At 35.5% G+C, this 24075-nt stretch overlaps 1 protein-coding gene across 3 annotated transcripts in view; it reads left to right on the top strand.

The window, feature by feature from the left end:
- SMAD2 (SMAD family member 2) overlaps window positions 1-24075 on the top strand; it is an 82062-nt gene that overhangs the window by 55151 nt on the left and 2836 nt on the right. For 2 of the 3 annotated variants that reach the window (XM_061130774.1, XM_061130773.1), the window contains exons 3-10: window positions 876-965; window positions 2016-2209; window positions 3582-3716; window positions 5978-6052; window positions 18206-18259; window positions 19466-19678; window positions 22050-22187; window positions 22503-22647. In XM_061130774.1, the coding sequence (XP_060986757.1) occupies window positions 876-965; window positions 2016-2209; window positions 3582-3716; window positions 5978-6052; window positions 18206-18259; window positions 19466-19678; window positions 22050-22187; window positions 22503-22647 (1044 nt within the window). The remainder of the gene's footprint in view (window positions 1-875; window positions 966-2015; window positions 2210-3581; window positions 3717-5977; window positions 6053-18205; window positions 18260-19465; window positions 19679-22049; window positions 22188-22502; window positions 22648-24075) is intronic. The other variant, XM_061130775.1, reaches the window with a different exon arrangement.

Genomic DNA, 24075 nt, shown 5'->3' with positions numbered 1-24075 from the left:
GGATTCCAGACTGTTTATTAAGCTCTTCTTTTCTCCTCTTCTCAGAATTCTCATTCAAAGGAAGTGGTGGCAGGGAAAATAGGCGGACTTACATCTGGGCTGTCCTTATTCTGTAAAGAAATGTGGAAGAAAAATTATGATTTTTGAATTTTCAAATCAGATTTTTTCAAAAAATCTTTCTGGTGTATGTCTTTCAGGTGAATTGATGAAGAAAAACTAGATACAGCAACTTTGCATAGTCATAGTATCTTTTACAAATTTTGTGCTTTCACATATCTTTAATCCTTGTAGCAGTTTCTTAAAAATTTTCAGGTAGTGTGCTATGCTAGGATGACTTCAAAATCCATTTCCTTGTCCTTTGTAGTAATAAGAGCAATAATAATTTTCAGTAAAACTGAATATGTATATATCTTAAACAAATAAGCTGGAAATTTTAACTGGATATATGTCTGTTTTAATTGAAATTTTATCTATGTTAAAAATACCAGTTGATATCCATTTTTAGATTTTTTTTTTTAAAAAACTGGATTATAAAATGAAGCACTGTTAGTAAGACTTAATGGCATAGGATCCTTTGTTGTGAGTAGAGGAAATTGGAAAAGGCACAGTTATGATTTCATTAAGCTAGAGAGCATTGGTGTTCACATTTTAAAAACATAATCATAACTTATCTGGAGTCACATGTTCCATTTTATTGGCTTCCTTCATATAGAAAATATAGAAATCAGCACTAAATGCCCGTGAAAAAGTGAAGTGGCATATATTTTCTGGGTGAAGGAAGTGTTCTGCACATTCTCCATGTTTTGCATCATGGTAATTTGAATAACCATGCTTCCATGTTCACGTCAACTTTTTGTTTTTCAATTTATGCACAGCACTTGCTCTGAAATTTGGGGACTGAGTACACCAAATACGATAGATCAGTGGGATACAACAGGCCTTTACAGCTTCTCTGAACAAACCAGGTGAATATTCTGCCCTCTATGGAATCCTAGAGATCTTGTGGGAGGGAGGGTGTTTTGGAAGACCTAAAGTGGGTTGCTTAGTATAATTTTGCCTAGGATGTTTCCTTAATGTAAAATAAGGCATGGCATTTAAGATAACTGCTTGCCAGTATTAAAAATATATTAAATGTTTCCGCTGACGTGTTGATCAATGAAATTCTAGTTTTAAATCTTTAAATTACTGCATCCCCTAAAGAATAGGAGCTTCGATAACTATATTCTCATTTTAGTGTGAGGGTAGATTATAATCTGTTGTTGGCCTAATTTTTCAGTAGATACATAACCAGTTTTTGCTAAATTTCTTGCTGTCATCTAAATCTCATCTTTATACTAATAAGTACATGGTTATTTACTGAACCCCTTATGTCACAAATAATGCTAGGCTGACTCGTTTTGGTTATTTATTTTTTTTTAATCACCTTATTCTCTTTTTGAGCATATTGGTATTTGTCCATTTCATCGCATCATTTTCATCACCATCTGCATTTATGTGTGAGCTATAGAAAATATACCTCAGTACTCAAAACAGTCACAACTGGGTAATGAGTTATGTTAGTTTTAGTAAGTTACTTTTACATCATTGTTGGTATTTGCCATTCTTCACACTAGTTCCTTTTTTGATAATTCAGTCACCTACAGAAGTAATGCCCTTAAGCCTCCCTAAGTAAGAGTTTGAGTCACTAAAGATAGATGTTGATAACATTTTTCACGTGTAGCTGTATGAGACTTGAAAAAAAACAACAAAACATTTTTTCCCCAAACGGCTACCTGTTCATTGATTGACATTTGAGTCATTTATGTAGCATGTTTATAAGAAAAATACCCTAGTGCTGCTGCTTACCTTTATATCAGATCCATTAGATAGTACATTTTTCTTCCTTGTATTCACTAAAACTAACTAAATGTCTGTCATTCCTTTCTTTATGCTCTTAATGTACTAGTTTAGCCCAATTGAGTATGTTTATTGTTTTTAAAAGTTCCCATCTTTCTTTTCCCCTTGCTTCCCAACAGGTCCCTAGATGGTCGTCTTCAGGTGTCCCATCGAAAAGGACTGCCTCATGTAATATATTGCCGATTATGGCGCTGGCCTGATCTTCACAGTCATCATGAACTCAAAGCAATTGAAAACTGCGAATATGCTTTTAATCTTAAAAAGGATGAAGTATGTGTAAACCCTTACCACTACCAGAGAGTTGAGACACCAGGTAGGAAAATTAGATTTTTTCCCCTTGTTTTGGTTAAATGCTTGAATTTAAGTATGTTAGGTACTCTTACACCTAATTGACCCAGGGAAACTTTGGCATAAAACTCTTTAATAGTGAAAAGTGAAAGTGTTAGTTGCTCAGTTGTGCCTGACTCTTTGCTTCCCCATGGACTGTAGCCCACCAAGCTCCTCTGTTGGTGGAATTCTCCAGGCAAGAATACTGGAGTGGATTGCCATTCCCTTTTGTTCCTGACCCAGGGATCAAACCCAGGTCCCCCGCATTGCAGGCGGATTCTTTACCATCTGAGCCACCAGGGGAGCATAAAGCTCTAATAAGTTGCCTTGAATTCAGTAAATTTTTTGGCGGTAATTAAAAATACTAAGAAAATGTTGATATATGTTATGGAAAAATATAGCTTAGAGGGAAAGATATGTTAGTTTCTTGAAATAACATTTCACATCAAAGTGCATATCTAGGAAATTCTAATCCTATAGATACACAATCTGATTAGAACTGAATAAGTCTCATTACCTGTCTGCTGCATTAACTGTTTTAAGTCATTTTGCTCTTTGGTTTTTTGATGTACTTTAATGATATCATTTGTAACTAAGCAGTTTAGTAAAACTCACAGCAGGACTTTCAGTCAGTTTACTTACTCAATTTACTTAGTACTTGAAACTTAATAGAATGCTGCTATGTTTAGGGGAAAAAAGCTTGATTTTACAAATCTTACTGCAACCTTTCCAATGAGGATTTATGAACTTCTGGGGAGTCCCTTGCATTGCAAGGAGATCCAACCAGTCCATCCTGAAGGAGATCAGTCCTGGGTGTTCATTGGAAGGACTGATGCTGAAGCTGAAACTCCAATACTTTGGCCACCTCATGCGAAGAGTTGACTCGTTGGAAAAGACCCTGATGCTGGGAGGGATTGGGGGCAGGAGGAGGAGGGGATGACAGAGGATGAGATGGCTGGATGGCATCACCGACTCGATGGGCATGAGTTTGAGTAAACTCCAGGAGTTTGTGATGGACAGGGAGGCCTGGCATGCTGCGATTCATGGGGTTGCAAAGAGTCGGAGATGACTGAGCAACTGAACTGACTGACTGACTGATGGTCATATAATATGATCAGGATCACTCTTTCCCCAAAAGTACAAGATAAATCAGAACTTGGAGATTTAGATTGTGGACTTCGTGGTAAATTAAAATCATAATCAGGTTTTCAGTTTCTCAATAGCTGAATAATACCAAATAAGTCAGTCCTAAACTTCAGAAATTAATCGGGCTAATTCTTTTCTGTGTGTGAAGACTTTTGAGAAAAGGGCCGCTCCCATCTGCTCTGCCGTTAACTGGGTTTCTTCCGCTCTTTCAGTTTTGCCCCCGGTGTTGGTGCCCCGGCACACAGAGATCTTAACAGAGCTGCCCCCTCTGGACGACTACACCCACTCCATTCCAGAAAACACTAACTTCCCAGCAGGAATCGAGCCGCAGAGTAATTACATCCCAGGTATTTTTGCCTTCTGAGTCTCCTAAACTGTGAGATAGATACAGATTTTGTTCATAAACATTCATCTATTAATAAATAAGTTATGGTTTGGCTTTTTAAAAATTTTAGTTCTACAGACATAGCAACATGTATGTTGTACTGAAAAATCAGGAAACTTCTATTTTAGTTCTTTTTCATCTGGGACTCAGTAATGCTGAAAAATAAATGAACCACATAATTCTCAAATTCTGCTCTATAACATTATGTGTCCAGTACAAACTAAAGGGATAAGCATGAGCATATAGCTGTATGTTGGATTTTTTGGTGTTTTAATTTTTTTCTCTGTGTGCAGTATTAATCTATTCCACTTTTATGTTTTATTTATACCACTGAAAATGTGTAAGGAACTTCGAGTTTCAGCTATAGTAAAAAAATTGCCTTAATGTGTCTCATCATGGAAATAATGCTTGTTCTTTGGAGGTAATTTTAAAAACATAAGGTAAAAGAAGACTTTTTTAAAATAGCTATTTTTAAGGTTAAAAAGTGTTTTCTGACTATCTTAATGCCTTTTTCTTTTACTACTATTTATTCCAAAAGGAGATTTAAAGAATAAAAGCTGCTTTTATTGGGAAACATAAACATTTTGAGGAGTTAGTACAGGGCAAAGAGTTTATTGTGGAAAATGGGGGCTAGGACAAGGGGAAGCAGGGTGAACACTAGGCATTTTGTAGGGAGAGGAATTTGACTGGAAGTAGTTACATGTGAGTAGTGTGTTGGATTGAGGGAGTCCTTAAGTCTGAAGTGGAAATCAGTATAATTCAGCAATCCTTAGGAAATTGAGGTGTAAGCATTCGCTCTTGTAAGATACCTACCCAGTGATTATGTAGAAGGATGTTAATCAAAATGTTTGATTTTTACCTGTGGATATATTTGGGCTGATTTTCCATCATCTTTGTTTAGATTTGGGTCTTTTATAAAGTGGAAAATCACATCTGGATTATACTTAACCTGCTTTTCCGGACAGTGGGTCTTTACCCAGCTCCAACTGACAGCAAAACCTTGGTGTTCACTTTTTATTCCACTGTGAAAGAAATTGTAACATTTCCTCCAAGACACTAGTATTATACCTTTGTTGTTTACTATTTTATATATAAATAATAATGGAGAAAAGTGAAAAAGAATAGCATATTTATCAGTTCAGTATTTTTTCCTATTTACACCTTTGAGACATGGGTGGTTAAACTGGCAAAGCTTAGCTCTTCTTAATTTTATTTGATTTAACTTTTAAAATAGCATATAAATGTATATATTCTTATTTTTATATTCTTTGTTGTTCACGTATTACTATGAAGGAGTTTATTTTCTTCTCATATTAAAAATTTGGGGGCACTGACATTTAAAATGAAAAGTTTGATACTTAAGTTAAAACTTAAAATTAACTTATTGAAGAGAGATTGTCAACAAGAGTTCATGGAGGAGACCTTTAACCTGCATCACCTAAACTTCTTTTTCCTGCTTGGAATTATGATTGGTAAAATTGTATAAATTTTTTATTTTACATGAAGCTTAGATATTCAAGTACTGTCTGAATATAAACATTTTGTTCATAAACCATTTTGGAAATGACACATTAGAATCTTATGTATTTTCAGAAAGTAATTGACTTCGGTTTTGTGTAGCAGTCTCATTTGAATTTAATTTTCTACCTCAAGCATTCAGGACTTAACTGTTTAGAAATCACTCAAGCAATCCACTATTTAGATAGAATTCAGGCTAGACCATTCCTGAACTGTATTACCATATTTTGCCCTATAGAACCTAGCGTAGTTTGTCAGCCTGTATTACTTTGTAATTCTGAATCTTGTGTGCCTATGTTGTGTGTCTAAGTACCCATTTACGATGGCCATTGGTTAAAAAAATTTTTTTTGGTTACTAATTTCTTTTAAACATACTGATTAAGAACTGAGGCATCTTTGAAGTTATATTTTTGGCTCTTGCCCCAGAAAATATACAAATGAGAACGAGCCAGATATGTAAATAATAGCTAAGAAAATATGCACAGAGAGCTCAATTGTATTACAAGTGGGTTTTAAGGATTCACCTGTAAGGTTTGGATCGGAACCTGAATCATAAGCCCTCAGTATCCAATACTGCTTTTTATAGTGATGTTATGTAACATTCATATGTTATTTGGAGTGATTTGTTGGTTATCTTTGGTAGCTGGGAGAAAAGGCATTGAGATTAAATTGAAGCTGTACTTGATTTGTTCTAAACTTTTGTAGAAACGCCACCTCCTGGATATATCAGTGAAGATGGAGAAACAAGTGATCAACAGTTGAACCAAAGTATGGATACAGGTAAAAAATATTTTCAAAATTACTCAGTAGTTAAATACACAATTTTGTCGTGTTTGAAATTCATTAAAATTATTACTAACCCTTATATTTAGAAAAGTTGGGATACCTATCAAAAAAAATGAAATCTTTTATTTTGATTTAATCATATTTGAGCAATCAGAGAGAGGACCCTCTTTGTCAGTGAAAGATTAACACGTACTGCTCCGCAGAATAATTGTTAGGATTTTCTCTTATTAGAGTTAAATAAAAATCGGGGAACACTCAGATATTTTTCAAGTGTTTTATGCTTCTGTTTAAAGTTTTAGGGACTTTATGAATAAATGTCTTTGTGATAAAAGATTCTAATTAATTAACCCAATAACAGGTTTTCAGAGGAACTTGGAAGTAAGATATGGGGATCAGCTTTTTAGTGCTCTTTTAACTTAATAGTTCTGAATTATAGTAGATTGTTTACATAAAGTACCCTGTATATTGTACTTGACCTGTTTCAATTTCTAATACTCAGCTATCAACTTTAAACACAATGAAGAAAAAATTTTGACATGTAATAAATATTACACACATCAAAACTTTAGAAAAGTTGTTATATAATAGAGTGCATGTAATGCATAATAACTGATAGGTTACCAGTGAAGTAGCTGTGATGTCCCTGTAATTGTAGATCTTGATTTATTCCATCCTGGTTGTATCTTAAGGATTGGACAGCTTAATATCACAACCTGCCAAGTTACAGCATAGCTTTTTCTACACAGTTTATACAAAGCATTCTATATTTATGATAATCTAAGTGATTTTCTAAATAGCAGGGGCTTGGCTGGTTCTCTTTACAATAATTCTGTTGCTTAAATTCTTTCATTATTTCGATTTCCAAATGAAGAAGCTTCTGCTATAGCTAATCATACTTTATAGCTTTTCAGAATAGTAAATAACCAGGAAAAGTAGATGATGATCATTGGATATAGCATGTTGTAAATCTTTTTCTTTCCTTTTTAATTTTGGCTGAATGACTTGTGGGGTTCTTCATTCCCTACCCTCAGCACAGAGTCCTAACCACTGGACCTCACAGAACTGTATTCCTAAATCAGCCATGTTCCTTTTTGCCCTATGATGGACAGTTGCTTCTGTGACACTTAGACGTGAATACCATAAAAATATACTCTGATGACATCATTAGTCATCAGGGAAAATGCAAATAAAATCATGACATATCACTTCACACCCTCTAGAATGGCTGTAATAAAAAAGTCTGATTCTTTGTGCACCCGTGGACTATCGCTGCCCGGCACCTGTGTCCATGGGATTTCCCAGGCAGGGATCCTGGAGTGGGCTGCCATTCTCTTCTCCAGGGAATCTTCCTGAGCCAGGGATCGAACCCAGGTCTCCTGCACTGGCAGGTGGATTCTTTACCACTGCACCTCCAGGGAAGCTCTGTAGTCAAAAAAGAAGAATAAGAAGTCTTGATGAAGATAGGAGAAGTTAAGAGTCTTCATATGTTGCTAGTGGGAATGTAAAATGGCTCAGTTACTTTGGAAAGATTTGCTGTTCTTCAAAGTTAAATAAAGAATAACAATAAGACCCAGCAGTTTGACCCAAGAAAATTGAGAACATGTCCAAACTAAACTTGCACGCAAATGTAAGCATTATTCATAGTAATCTGAAAGTAGAAATGACCTAGATTGTCTATGAGATGATTAATGGATAAATTAAATGAGTTATATCCATACTTGGGAATATTATCCAACCACATAAAAGAATGAAATACTGGTGCATGCTACAATGTGGATGAACTTTGAAAGCATTATATTAGGTGAAAGTAGCCAGGCACAAAAGGCCATAAGGATTCCAATTAGTGCCCGTTGGATAATATAGTTGAAATGTGAGGAGCAATAAGATGAGTATAATCACTGGTTATGCGCTTCCCTGGTGGCTGAGTCAGTAATGAATCCACCTGCAGTGCAGGAGACCCGGGTTCCACCCCTGGGTCTAGAAGATCCCTTAGAGAAGAAATGGCACCATATTAGTTTTCTTGTCGGGAAAATCCCATTGACAGAGGAGCCTGGTGGGCCACAGTCCAGGGACCTTTCTGGAATGGTGGAAGGTTCTAGGTGTGTGCTGTCCACGTGGCCACATGCTACTAGGAGTACTTGACATAATTGGTGCAGCCAAGAACCTGAATTTTATCTTTATTTGATTTAAACAGTGACGTGTGGCTAGAGGCTGATGGTAACCCAGCTGATGGCTGTCGTACAGGTGGTGTTTGGGGTCAGAGATCAGCTATCTGCAGGGCTGCGTCTCCGTAGCCAACCCAGTCCTGAGCAAGTGCTCAGGCTTAGAGGACCATGGCCATGCCCATGGGTGACCCCACGTGAGAGCACCTCTGGGTGTGCACAGCTCATCCTGGGGCTGTGGGGAGAGGGTGCAGCAGTAGCATCTCTCACTCACTGCCTGACTCTGGACTTGTCTTCCTGGCTGCATGGAAATCCACGGTCACCAAGTAGGCCAGATCTGGGAGGACGGGGCGGCCGCAGGCCAGCCCCTTTCCCTGTGTCCCAAGGGCTGCCAATGCCTGGCTGACCGTGCGCCCAGCTGCCCGCAGCTGCCCCTGTGCTTCTGAATGAATGTGATCAAGAACACACACTTCGTGTTTGACATCCGCAAGACCAGGTTCACGGATAGCCATTGTGATGGTGGTAGCCACTGCCTGGTGGTGGTGGCCCAGACCTCCATGAACTTTTGCTCCGTATCGAACACTAGTTGGGCAGGGACTTGCCCTCCAACCAGCTGCTCTAGGCCGAGGACATCCCTAACTGCAAGACTGTAAGAAAGCCTTTGACTGTGTGGATCAGAACAGACTCTGATCTCTTAAAGACTGGAATATCAGACCACCTTACCTGTCTCTTGAGAAACCTGTATGCAGGTCAAGAAGCAACAGTTAGAAACAGATCAGTTCAAAATTGGGAAAGGACTGTGTCAAGGCTGTATATTGTCACTGTTTATTTAACTTACACATCATGTGAAAAGCCAGGCTGGATGAATCATAGACTGAAATCAAGATTGCTGGGAGAAATATCAACAGCCTCAGATATGCAGGTGATACCACTCTAATGGCAGAAAGTGAGGAAGAACTAAAGAGCCTCTTGATAAAGGTGAAAGAGGAGAGTGAAAAAACTCGGTTAAAACTCAGCTTTCAGAAAACTCAGATCATGGCATGCGGTCCCATCACTTCATGTCAAATAGATGGGAAAACAATGGAAACAGTGACAACCTTTATTTTCTTGGGCTCCAGAATCACTGTGGATGGTGACTGCAGCCATGTGATTAAAAGATGATTGCCTTGGAAGGAAAGCTGTGACAAACCTAGACAATGTATACAGAGATAGCAGAGACATCTGTAGTCATGACTATACGACAAAGGTCTATATAGTCAAAGCTATGGTTTTTCTAGTAGTCATGAACAGACGTGAGAGTTGGACCGTAAAGAAGGCTGACCGAAAGAACTGATACTTTCGAACTGTGGTGCTGGAGAAGACGCTTGCGAGTCTCTTGAACAGCAAGGAGATCAAGCCAGTCAGTCCTAAAGGCTATCAACCTTGAATATTGATTGGAAGGACTGCTGCTGAAGCTCCAGTACTTTGGCCACCTAATGGGAAGAGCCAACTCATTGGAAAAGACCCTAATGCTGAGAAAAATTTAAGGCAAATGGAGAAGGGGGTGGCAGAGGGATAGGATGGTTAGATGTCACCACCAACTCAATGGACATGCCTTTGAGTAAACTCTGGGTGACTGTGAAGGACAGGGAAGCCTGGCATGCTGCAGTCCATGGGAGCCTAAAGAGTCGGACATGACTTAGCAACTGAACAACAACAGTAATAACTAGTTATGGTAATGGGTCAAAACCCAGTGGGGGGGAATAAGCCAAATCAAAATGAATTCATTGTTTTGGGGCTAGCTTTGAGCATAACTTGATATTTCTAATTCTGTTTCAGTGGAGGAAATGTTGCTATCTTTTTCAAAATGACACATTTAAAAGTATTTAATGACAGTGACTGTGAATATTTGATTCATGAGATGCTAAAAAGTTGCTTTAATACTATTCTTCTGCCTGCTATCTGTTGTTCTCTTGGTGCAATGGCAAGAATTTTCTGAGTGCTGTAGGATCCCAGTTTAGAACAAAATTGACCTCTCTTTAAACTCTGGTCCATACTTTTCCTGAGGGAAGACATGATTAAATTAATCTTTGAAACCCTTCTGGGATAGAAGGAGTTAATAGTTTTTAAAAGGGTGATCAGAGGGGGCATTCCCTGGTGGTCCAGTGGTTAGGACTCTGTGCTTGCACTTCAGAGGGCACGGGTTTAATAATCTCTGTTGGGAGAACTATGATCCCACAAGCTTCGGGGCCAAAATAAATAAATAAATGAAGCCAGAGGACAAATAAAGTAAAATACAGAACTGTATGAACAGGCACTTGTTACTTTTTCTTTGCTCTGTGTTTTTAATTTCTCTGGTCAAGCCTTCATTCTTTAAAACCTGTGGACATTAGGGATTAGGCTGAATGAACATCATAAGAAATACAGGTTTGGTTTAGTTCTAACTTTTTCTTCTTACAATCTGGTCATTCTATGTACCCCTAGATACATACTATACTATGTATCTAGTATACTATGTACTATACTATACTATGTACATGTATACATGTATACATGCTATACTCAGAAGACAGCATCTCTAACCGGATGCATGGCTGCTGGATAGCATGATTGGCCTCTGAACTAGACTACCTGGACTTGAATTGTCCCTCTTCTCTATGCTAGCTTGACGATGTAGGCATGCAGTTTTCTTATCTGTAAACTAGGGATAATTATAGTACCTACCTCATAGGGTTGTTAACAGTAGCTACATGTACCTAACTCATAGTAAATACTGTATGAGTGTGTTTAGAGAAAATATGAAGAAGATGAATTAACCATTAAGAAAAAGAAGAAAGTTGACTGCATGAAGATTAGAAGTAAATTGAGAGAATTGAGATCTCAGAGCAGGAGCAGTTCATTGTCATGATTAGGATCGTCTCAAAATAGGAAAGTAATTTGCCAGGAAAAAAGGGTCAGGTTTGTGAACTTTAGAGTAATGGTCTTACTGGGTTTGCCATCTCTGCAGTGTTTTATAGTTTTTAGCATAGATGTATAGCTGTTATGAGATGCATGCTTTACTGTTTTAACTTTTAGTGCTATTATACGTTTATTTTTCAATTTTATTTTTTAATTGTTTATTCCTAGAATATAGAGTAAAATTTGATTATTGTCTGTTGGTTTTTTTTCCCTGAACTTGGCTAAAGTCACTTTTTGTATCTAGTATTCTGTAGAATCCTAAGATTTTCTGAAAGCAGTTTTGCTTCTTGCTTTCTCATTTTTATGCTTTCTTCTTTTTCTGTCCTGGCTAAGATCTACAGTAAACTGTTGAATAAAAATACTAAGAATGGATATTTTTACATTGTTCTTGATCATAGGGCGAATACATTTACTAATTCCCTAATAAGTGAGATGTTAATTATGGATTTTTAATAGATTATCAGATTGAGGATGTTTCTTTCTGTTCCTGGTGGTTTGAATAGTTTGTAATGAATGGCCATGGAACTTTGTCCATACTTTTTCTGTGTCTCCTGAAAGGATCATACAGTTTTATTCCTTTTTGAAGTGAATTTCACAAAGTGATTTTTCTGATAACAAACCAATTTTGACTTTATTTGGTTATGATAAGTTGCACTTCAATAAAAATCTTTATGGGTTTGATTTGATAATTTTTTTAAAGGATTTTCAAATCTATGTTTATAAGAGATTTTGGTCTTCAGTTTTCATATAATGGTTTTCTGTAGCTTCAGTATCAGTAATAGACTCTATATTGGATGGGATTTTCTACTATTTTCTGAAAAATTTTGCATAGGATTGTTATTATTTCTTGCTTAACTACTTGATAGCTCCTACTAGAGAAACCATCTCTTAAAGGGGAGGGTTTTTTAAATTGAGAGTTGTTTAGATTCTCTATTTTCTATTTTTTATGTAGGTTTGGCAGCTTGTGTCTTAAAAGATATTTTTCATCTGAGTGGTAAATTTTATTGCTATAAAGTTATTTCTAATGTTTTGTTATCCCCTTGATGTCTACAAGATCATGCAAATCTTGATGTCTTATATTTTATAATACTGATAATTTATTTTTTTTTCTTCTTGATAAATCTTGCAGGGGCTTTATCAGTTAATATTTTTAAATACTCAGTTTTTGGCTTGTTAAATTTTTCTATTGTGTTTCTCTTTTTACTACTTGATTTGTTTCTATTCTTCCTTATTTTCTTCTACTTAACTTTACATTAAATTTGGTCTTTTTAGAGCATTGTAGTTTAAATTTAGATCGTTGATTCTTTTCTATTTTTTCCCATTGATTCTTTTCTAAAGTAAGCTTTTAAAACTGAAAATTGCCCTCCAACCCTTATTTTAGCTTCATACCACAAATTTTAATGTTATTTTTCATTATTATTTGTTGTTATCATTTAAGTATTTTCTAATTCCTCTTTGATTTCTTTGATCCATGATTTTTTAGAAGTGTATGGGCTTTCTAGATTATTGATTTCTAACTTAATTCCATTATGTTTCATATATACTGTATATGATTTCAGTCCTCTGAAATTTACTAAGAATTATTTTATGCCACAGCGTGGTATACCTACTTTGATTTACAGTTCCATTTACAGTTGAAAAGAATTTTGTGCAGTTGTAGTGTTAGTCTAGGTGTCATTTTTGGTTGAGGTCATTGCTGATACTGTTTAAATCCTTAACTCTGACTTGTTTCTAAATGTGACTTTGGGTTTATCTCTTTCTCCTTTCAGTCCTGTCAGTTTTTGCTTCATGTATTTTGAGTCTCTGTTATTAAAATGGTACACATTTCGAATTACATCCTTCTGATGAAGTGACTCTTGTTATAAAATGTGTCTCATATAAAAGTAAACATCCATCAACATCGTGTGTAAAAAACCCCGGCTTTCGTTGGTTCAGAGATCTCGCTTGTTTTCTATCTCTATTGCGTGTATCAGGGACCCAGACGGGACGTCCGTATTCTGACCTCATAAACTGTGAACACCTTCCCTCATTTCTAGTCTGATAGGAGGTGAAGTTTACAGAATATTCACTTGCCTTCAACAAGTCAGATATGGGAGTTAGAATTGGCTAACGAAGAGGACCGTATCTGTGCTTGAGCTTCTCAGATTCCAGGTGCCTGTGTGTGGCCATTAAATTTTTAGCTGGTTTGTCCTTTGGCAAGACCAGTCCTGTGTGTGCTAACTTGGCAGATACTCCCAGCAATGAAAATGGTTACCACTCCCTACTTTAGGAAGAGCTCATCCCTTTCTGTAAATGACTTACAATTTAAATGAATCTGTAGTTTTGGGGTCACTTTTGATAAAAAATATAATTTTTTAGTGTTTCTGATACTTTCTTATTGTAGGAGTAAGGGTTTTTCCAACAGTCTTCTATATTCTAACCATAAGGGGAACCCTGTACAAGTTACTAATAAAAACAAAGGAAGAGCAACTGTACTCTCATTTTGAACACAATTCATGCTTATAGAAAACTTGGAATTACATAGAACATAATAAAGAAACATGAAGGGAGTATGTATTTTTTTAACTGGATTTGACATAGTTCCTTTATCTTATTTTTGCTTAATCTCAAATTTCTAAGATTCTGTGTCAAAAGTTTGACAGTATTTTACAGATTAAAATTATGATGCAGCATTTTGAATTATTAAAGCAGGTATTTAATTCATAAAAAGCAGTACCGCAATGAATGCCATAGGAGGATAGGTAGAAAGAGACAGGAATTTGCACCTAGGATCTCAGATTCTAGAAATTCTGTTCCTAACTACTATACTACTGCACTAGGCTCCTCTGGCTTGTTTCAGAAGAGATGGAGAGAGATGCCTGCTTTTGCAGTATTTCCTGAGGGTAGAACTTGGTTGGTGATCAGGTAGGGATATGGTGGAAGGAATAAACCAGCATGATGATCAGTTTTTTGAAAGGTTTGTGAATGTGATTGGTCTCTGTATTCAGTAAATGAGGTTTTTTTAAAGCATATGTTTAAGCCTTTTTTTGGTATAAAAACAAAAGTGTAGATAATTTTAGTTCTTTGGGACTGTTTTTTGTAATTTGAATTTAAAGATTATAAAATGAAATTATTTTAAGGCCTTTAACTTTTCTGTCCTCCCATATATGCCTTTTGAAAGAATGTCTCTTTTTTTATTTGAATGATAATTTATGGTTAGTTTACATACTGAAACTTAAAAAAAGTAAAAGATACATTTCTTTGCCATTAATTTTGCTCAAGAAATTCAAACTAATTTTAGTATTTCTCAAAAAGTTATAGATACTAAATATGTAAGTCATATCAAAATGAATCCCATTTAGAGAGAACTTGAAGTTTTAAAATAATCTGAGCAAGAATTATGCAAGATATAAAACCACAGAAGAAAGGGATGATAAACTTAAGTAAATGACATTTAAAACATTACTGCTCCATACCTTTAGAATGACCAGAATCTGAATTCTGGCAAGGAAGTGGAGCAGTAGGAACTCTGATTCACTGCTGATGGGAATGCAGAATGAATGGTATAGCCACTTTGGAAGACAGATTGGCGGCGGCTTACAAAGCTGCACATTCTTACCATACAATCAGCAGTCATGCCCCTTGGTATTCACCTAAAGTTGAAAATTTACCTTACGTACACACAGAAACCAGCACTTGGATGTTATAGCGGCTTTATTCATTAATTGCCAACTGAGGTATCCTTCAGTAAGTGAATGAGTAAATGAACTATGGCACATCCAGACAATGGGATGTTATTCAGCGCTAAAAAGAAATCTGCCAAATAAAGGCATGAAAATACATGGAACCTTAAATGCATATTACAAGTGAAACCTATCTGAAAAGGTGACATACCTGTATGATTCCAACCATATGACGATCTGGAAAAGACACAGACAGCTATAGAAACAGTAAAAAGATCAGTGATGCTAGGGGTTCAGGGGAGGGAGGGATTAATAAGCACAGAAGATTTTTAGGACAGTGTAAGTATTCAGTATGCTACTGTAATGGTGAATACATGTCATCGTACATTTGTCAAAATTTATAGAATATACAGCAACCAAAGATGAACCCTAATATAAATTACGGGCTTTGAGTGATAATGTCTATGTAGGTTCCTCAGTTGTAATAAATGTACATTGTGATGTGAGACACTGATGGCAGGGGAGGTTGTAGATTTGAGGGTAAATGGGAACCCTTGTACATTATTAATGCTCAATTTTACTGTAAAGCTAAAACTACTCTATAAATAATTTTATTAAAATTGTTTTATTTTGAAAGATAAACCAAAAAACGGGGGGAAATATTTTTAAATGTACAAGAAGTCTCATAATTGATTTCTAGATTTAAAACCTCCTACAAGTCAAGAGGTTAAAGACAGTGCTTAATGGATAAATGGATGTCAAGAACATGAGTGCACTATTTATAACAAAATAAAAATAAATAAAAATTTTAAATGTTGGAGTTGCCTCATTAAATCTTTTAAATTGTCATATGTCAAAAGGTAGTGATATAGTGTGAAGAAATGCTCATAAATTGTTGGTGGGATTAAACATCCAGGGAGGGTACTTATAACAATTTAACCTCACATTCCTTTTGCTCAACATTTCCTTGTTGAAAAATGTATCCTACAAATATTTGCAAACTTGTGTACAGGGTTGTGTGCATAAGGATTTCTCTAGATGTTTTAGCTGCAAGTAATAGAAACTAGCTTTAAATAGTGAGATTATTACAAGTTTCTAAAGACTTCTGGTACCTAATACATTTTTATCTTAATTTAACTTCTAAACATTTTGTATGTGATTATAATCAACTTTTCGTAATCTTCAGTGCTAACTTTTATTACATACGACTGGACTCAGTCAAAATTAATAAACCATGACTCTACTGGTCACTTCTAATAAGTATTTAATAGAGTAAGCAGTTAAAAGATATGAAAAATTGGGCCGTTTCCTCCATTTCTAATAGTGGCTCTGTTTATTTTATCTTAGCTTCAGGAAACAGCAGTGGGTTTTAGTTCATTGTTCTAAATATGTTTTGACCTTTCATAGCTGTACCTGTTATGACTTGCCAGCAGATTTTTCGAAGTGAGGAACAAAAAAAGAACATAAGAACTTCGTTATAGAAGGCTGTTCTGGCTTCTCAAGAATCATCACCTGTTCTTTATTTTTTGATGCGTTTGTTTACGGGGAGGTTGCTGTTTTACCTGTGTTGCCTGGTGTTTTCGTTCATGGTTGTCGTGTGGAGAGGGAGAGGTGCACCCGGGGGCTTCTGACCTTGTTCTACATCTGTGCCATTGCTGTAATTTTAACACTTGGGAGCTGTAGGTCTTGCTTTTTTGGGTAACATTCTCAAAATATGTAGAGGATAATGATGCGAAAACAAAGTGTATCCTACAATTATGATTATTTAGCAACAGTTTACAGTAAACATGTTTCAAAATTTGCCTGAAATTGAGTGAAGTAAGGTCTGACTCTTTTTCTTCTGTCTGTGGTGTTCCTTCTTTTTCTTAACTTTTTGTGTTTGTGCCCCTTCCTTATTTTCTTGATTAGATTTAACCAGTTAACCTCAAACTGGAAGAAACAAATACTTTTCTAAGAAAACATAGCTTACCAAAACTGACTCCAGAGTGTAGAACTGTCTTAACAGTCATCTTTCATAGAAGAAATAATGTCTTAGAATATACCCTAGAAAATTATTGATTTCACACAGGAATTCTACCAAACTATTAAAGCATTTGTTGTTCCAATTCTATTTAAACTGTTACAGAGCATAGAAAAGACATAAAGCTTCTAGCTTGACTTTTGAGGCAGCATAACATTTATGCTTATAAATCTACAGATCTTTACTGCTTATGATTTTTTATGTAAAATTTCTAAATAAAGAATTTTATCTCTCATCCTCAAAGCCAGCATCATACTTAACGGGCAGATACTAGAAGTATTTCTTTAAAGTTAAGGGTAAGAAAAGAATTTCCCCATCACCACTTTTATCAAAATGTAACATACCCCAAAATGATTGGTTAATTATGTCACATAGAAGTTTTTTAGTACTGTTTAATCAAAATTGGACTGAAAAATAAGACATAAATATTTGCATCCCGTACCATGAAAGGACTAATATTGCTAAAATATAAAGAGCCTTCTGTAAATCAGTGAGTAAAGTGATCAACACCACAATAGAAAATTGAGCAAAAGAAAAGAACAGACTATTTACAGGAAGGAAATAAAATACAAACAAATATCAAGCTGCTGAGTGTCATTTATAAGGGAAATGCAGATTAAAACTATACTTGTTAAGACCTTGTTCTCAGCATTGTTTATCAGCAATAACACATGAGCCTCCCCTCACTATTTTGTGACTGGGAGTGTAAACTGATACAACCTTTGATGATGACAATTTTGGCAAAATTTATCCAAATTTTGATTTGGCAGTTTGAGAGTCCTTTGATTTGGCAGTTTCCCTTTTAGAGTCTATCCTTCAGATACAATTCAGAGTATGCAAAATGTGCAAGATTAGTTACTCATTGGAATCTTGGTTCTTAAAAGCAAAAGATTGAAAATAACCTGAACACGCATCAACATGGGATCATAATATACCATAATGTAATGTTATGGATAGATGGATAGATGTGTAAGTAAATAGTAAGGAAATGTACCAGCATCTCTAGATGTTGATATAGAATATGTAATACAAAAGCAAAGTTCAGAATTGTGTTTACCATTTGTACATAAAAAGCAGGAGGCACAGAAATATATTTGCTCATATGGTTTGTAGAATATTTCTGGAAAGGTGGCAAGAACTGGCAACATTGAATGCCTTTGGAAGAAGGTAACTTGAAACCAGGACTTTTTTCTCTTTTATATATTGAAGCTCCTGAAATTAAATGTCCCATTAAGCATTTGAATTCTTGGCAAATTATCTGTGTTATGATAATACAGCTAGATACAATAAATTTTATTATTGGGTCAGAGGTTTTGAAAATACTTTCTTTCTTAAGCTGTTTTAAAATTGAATCGTTTTGTTTCAGGATCTCCAGCAGAATTATCTCCTACTACTCTTTCCCCTGTTAATCATAGTTTGGGTAAGTTGCAAATACTTTCCCCCTACTGTTTTTATACTGTTCCACCTTTTTATTTAAATGTCCTTTCTGGTAGTTATTTTCTGTATAAAGGAGAAAGAGATCTCAAGAATAACAGATGATTGTTCAAATTAGTGCTTTTTTAAAAATGATACTGATAATGTGCCTCGATATTACTAAAACACTTTTCTCCTGGCACATAAAGAATATAAGAAGTTAATTTTTTATTCATAGAAATCATATGCATTATTCATGAGGAATTTTATGTCTTATATGGCTAGATTTTATGGGTATATTTAGTTTCTATTATATTTTGTAATAGCAATTATTAATATGAGACTGTAATAAATATATAGAGACATATTGCTCACATATACATGTGATATGGGAGATATATATGTGTGATTGCTAATACATACGTATTTGTATTGATACATGTGCATATGTATGTTTGTGTGTGTGGTCTTCATTTTATACACTGTTTCACAATTTCTCTTCAGTTTCTACACATTGGAATTTATTCTACAAAATTGTCATTTTTTTCTGTGATATTCCTTATGCATTATAATCAAAATTACAGCACTTAAATAAAAATAAAATGGTCCTTGTTTTCCCATGAAATATGTTGTGTTCCCATGATATTTATATTGTTTCCTCTTGCATACTTTGTGTTGTATTACTTCTTGTTTCTTGTATATATGCAGGCTTTCTCTTTTTGTAATTGGGGTAACTCAGTGAGAATCTCATGTTAAAATGTCAAAAATATGTCATGTTTTATATCCTGTCGTGACAGGTTTTTTTTTTTTTTTGTTAATCTTTGGCTGTTGATGCATTAATCCTTGCTTTAGCTTTGTTCTACTCGATCCTACCCAAAATTAACTTTATAATGCAAATTGACTTATTTTACATGTGGTGCAACTGGGGTAAAATTACTAGTAGAACAAGTAATCCACCATAAAATCTAAAAAAGATGTTTGAAGATTTGGATGACTTAAGGAGATAGGGGGAATTTGAGAAATTGAAAATCTGCTGTGATCTTTAGAATCTGGATTTCGTGATGTAGTTGTTAAGTCTGTTTCCTGGGCTATTGCCAGTGTAGGCTGGCATAGGACACGTAAAGATAATGATATTCAATCTATTCTTGGCTTGACATGGCTTGAATTGTTCACACAACATTTCTTTTACGGGTTTGTTTTTCCCCCCTGCCAGACTTGCAGCCAGTTACTTACTCAGAGCCTGCATTTTGGTGTTCAATAGCATATTATGAATTAAACCAGAGGGTTGGAGAGACCTTCCATGCCTCACAGCCCTCACTCACCGTAGACGGCTTCACAGATCCATCAAATTCTGAGAGGTTCTGCCTAGGTTTACTCTCCAACGTAAACAGAAATGCTACGGTAGAAATGACAAGAAGACATATAGGTATGTTTATTTTCCTTGTGTGAAAAACCAATACCTTATACTCATAACGTGAGCACTGTGTGGTTTACCACATCAAGAGATTGTGTGCAAGAAAGCCTGCCTTCTCTCAGCTTAAGTGCAGTCAGGTTGCACAGCTTCACCACCTTGAATAGTGATCCTGGTGATCCTTCCTCCGTCTGCGAACTTTTATCTTGAGTTTCTCTTTGTTTGGCACCCTCGACACTGGGAAGTCCATCAGTAAATATGTGTTAAAATTCCTTTGCTAAGCCTCTACCAGTCATAAAATTGTCATGTTCAGATTTTAGGATTGTAATTTTAGCAAATCATGATTTTTTTTCAGTTTGTTTACATCTCCTAGTTTTTTCTGTGCTTCAGTGAATTCATATATCAGATCTGCATGCTATTAATCTGAAGCAAGATATCTAAAACAAAAACCACCATGAACTTGTTCAGGAATGGTTCAGAGAAGCTTAGACTGTGGTGGCCCCAGTGCCCTCTCTGAACGTGTATGAAGGGAGAGCTGCTCTCATAACGGCATTAAGGTGCCGCTTGCCATTCACTCTCACTCTCGTGATTCCACAGTGAAGTATCTAGAGCCTACAAGGCTTGTGATTTTGCAAGAAGTTAAACACAGACTCTGATGAGAATTCTACTGTCTTAAGCCAGACATTAAGGAGGTTTGCAAAGATATAAAACTCTTCTCACTAATTTTTTACTTACTTTGGGAAATGGTTACTTTTCATAAACTTGTTTATGTTAATATGTAGTAAGTTTACTATTTTGATTTTCAAATGAATTAATGAATTTTTTTTGAATTTTTAGTTTTAACACACAGTATGGTAAGTTTGCATATATTTAAGACATATGAACAGCAACATTTTGGGACATTGGGATTTTTTTGTATGTTTGTTTTTGTTTTTTGACAATGAGGGAAAAAATAGTTTGAGTGCTACTAAAATAACTGAACATAATTCTCATCACCTTAAAGAAACTTCTTTTAATAATAGTGTGCTTCTGTTTTCATTTAATTAACCATTACCTCCTATGAGAAGTAATGCTGATCACTAAAGAGTCAGTGTGATATTGCAAAGTGCTTGTGACTTCAGAGATGTTAGTTGGCTCCATGTGAAATTTCTCAAATCTTGCTTGATGTATAAATTTTACATAATCTCACTGAGGTACTCAGATGTTTTGTAGGTGATAAAGGCCTCTGAATATCCACCCTTCCTTAACGAAAATAGTTCTGATTTTTCTGTGTTCTTATTGGGGCTCTGTATAGAAATTTAACAGGTTAACCCTACCATATTTACTCCTAAATAAGTAAGTTTACCCTGCTTTTTTACCCTACCTCATCTGAAGCTTGAGGTCCCCTTCAAAGCTCACAGGTGATTACTACAGAGTTCACTGCCTTGAAGTTGTAGCACTGAGATCCTCATTTCCTACAGACTGTCCACTAGAGGCTACTCTCAGCCACTAGAGGCCACCTGCATGCCCGCTCCATCTTCACAGTCAGCAGTGAAGACTGTTAAGTTCTTCTCCCTCACACTTTGAGTCACTCTCGCTAGGACCAGCCCAGTTCCTTTAAGGCTTGTCACCTGATTAAGTCAGGCCCACCAAAGGTAGTCTTTGTTTCTTGGGGTCACTTGATTTAAGAACTATACATCTGAAAGATTCCTTTAAGCACTACTTAGTGTTTGACTGAATAATTGAGAAGATAAACACACCAGGGATGAGACTGTTAAGTGCTGTCTTGGAATTCTGCTTAAAAAAAAAAAAAAGAATTCTGCTTTTCCTGGTTTTTTTTTTTTAATCCTTGTATTTCTTATATTTTATGTATATTTGATCTGTCAAATTCTGAAAGAGGTATATTAAAATCTCCCAATATAGTTTTTACTTACCTCATTCTGCTTTTGTAAATAGAGATCTGGTTACTACCATAATATATAGTTTGAGAAGGGGCAGATGGTAATTTTTATTTTTATTTTTTTTCTTAAGCATAGTGGATTCTTTAAAGAAAAGCTGTGTATTATAATGAAGGCATATTAATCTAGACATTAGTTAATTCCTTCAAATGAATTAAATTGCTTTATTCAAAAATGATTTGTTTGAAATTATTTTGCTTATCCACTTTTCTACATTAAGTACTTTTAATGAGCACATATTATCTTTACGAATCAATAAAATCATTGTTGAAAAAATACTTGGAAAAATATACAGTAGTATGTTTCAAAGTTAGATTTCAGAAAAGCATAGCTATGGGAGAGATCATCAAGATACTTTATACCATTTTACTTTTCCTCTAAGAATCCTTCAGAAGTGATATTGAAGTAGTAAATGTTGTAAAACTAATTCCATATATATTTCCTTTTAGGAAGAGGAGTGCGCTTATATTACATAGGTGGGGAAGTTTTTGCTGAGTGCCTAAGTGATAGTGCAATCTTTGTGCAGAGCCCCAACTGTAACCAGAGATACGGCTGGCACCCTGCAACCGTGTGTAAAATTCCACCAGGTATGGATGCAACAATATAAATAAGCCTATCATGTCAACTTGCTGAATTTTTCTTTGCTATTAATTTTCGGAATCAGGAGATGATGTGCATGCTCATATTCAGATGTCTTTTGGAGAAGGAAATGGCAGCCCACCCCAGTATTCTTGCCTGGAAAATCCCATGGACAGAAGAGCGTGGCTGGCGAGGGTCCAAGGGGTTTCGTGACTTAGTAACTGCACCACCACCACCATTCTAATATATGTAGCTCTTTTAAAATGATTCTCTTATACTATCTTCTTCATACATAATGTTTTTATATATTTTTTCAATCATAGGCTGTAATCTGAAGATCTTCAACAACCAGGAATTTGCTGCTCTGCTGGCTCAGTCCGTTAATCAGGGTTTTGAAGCCGTGTATCAGCTAACTAGAATGTGCACCATAAGAATGAGTTTTGTGAAAGGGTGGGGAGCAGAATACCGGTATGAAATACATATTCAGTTCTTAAATTTCTAGAATGTAATTCTTTTTCTTGCACTCTTTGAATCTTCTGAAGTTTATCCATATTTTCATTGAAGTTTATAGAGAGCAAATCTTTATGTAAAATAACAAAGTTGGAGGCCTCTAGATTCAAAACTATTGCAAATTCCTATGCTGGCACTATAGAACATAGAATTAAAACGTGTATGGACAGGCACTGTAACAGAATGCAGAGTGTTAAATACCATAAATGGCATATTGGAAGGGTTATTATTCAGTAATAGAAGGGGGTATTTGGGTACCAGGCACTGTGCTGTGTTTTAAATGCAGTATGTCACGCCTCTCAGCATGGCTAAGAGTTACTGTTGCTGTTTTTATTCTTTCTTTATAAGGTTGCAGTCTTTGTAAAGTTTAAAAAGAAAAGGTCTACACTAAATGTTTATTTGGAAATAGGCTTAGGTGAGATTTAATAGTTTGCTCAAGGACACGTTCTCAGTGGTAGAGACGGGACCTGAGGAGAGCTCTCCTAGACTCTTCTCTAAGGATAGTGGTAGCAGTTACATAATTGAGTTTTACCAGAACCAATCTGTCATCAGGGAGTAAGATCAATTAGGCTGTTGCTAGGTTATACAGTTGATTGGATTCCGCATCAAAGAAAGGGAATAGTTCATCAACATAATAATGAATAAAACTATAAATAAAATAGCTAGTCTTTCTCCAGTTCACATTACTTACTGTCTGAATGTCTGCTTAAGAAGATACTCATATGGTATAGTAATAATACTCCTGTTTCATTCAGCAGTTTGGGCCCTTCTTAGAATTTGTTTCATTTGAACTTGATCCCTTGTCTTAAATTTTGAGGTGTATGACTTTTGTGATGATGAGATTTGAGATCTACTGGTTTGACAACTTCTATAAAAATATACAATGTGTTATATATATATTTGTATCTAAAGTGAGACTTGTCACTATTTTGTCCAAGTTATGTTAGTGCAAGAATTCATTTTTTGACTTCTCTGTAGCTCTCTTTTGTTTTAATCATTTCCCCTTTGAGATGGGATAACTTTAAACAATGCTGAGTTTCTTTTTTCCTTTGAACTTGGATTGAGTTGGTATTAAAATTAGATTCAGATAGTACTATCTGATATCAATTTATTAGGTCACACTTTTTTTTTTTCTCCTTCGAAAGATTACAATGTTGTAGAACATGGTAGAAATGGAGTGGCATTAAACATGAATCATATAGGTCAGGGAGAATTCCATGTATATCTATGGGTCTCCTGTTAAGATCAATTTTGATTGGTGGAAAGAGATACTGTCTTTGATTCACTGTGGTCTCTGCTCTTCTTTAACCCAGAGATAATATAAAATCTCTACAAGAAGCAGTAATATGCAGTATGTATTCATGGACAGTGGAGGTCAGGTACATC

Source organism: Dama dama, chromosome 27, assembly GCF_033118175.1.
Source record: "Dama dama isolate Ldn47 chromosome 27, ASM3311817v1, whole genome shotgun sequence".
Lineage (NCBI taxonomy): Eukaryota > Metazoa > Chordata > Mammalia > Artiodactyla > Cervidae > Dama > Dama dama.
The sequence above is the reverse complement of the archived record's forward strand: the minus strand, read 5'-3'. Positions and strand labels throughout refer to the sequence as shown.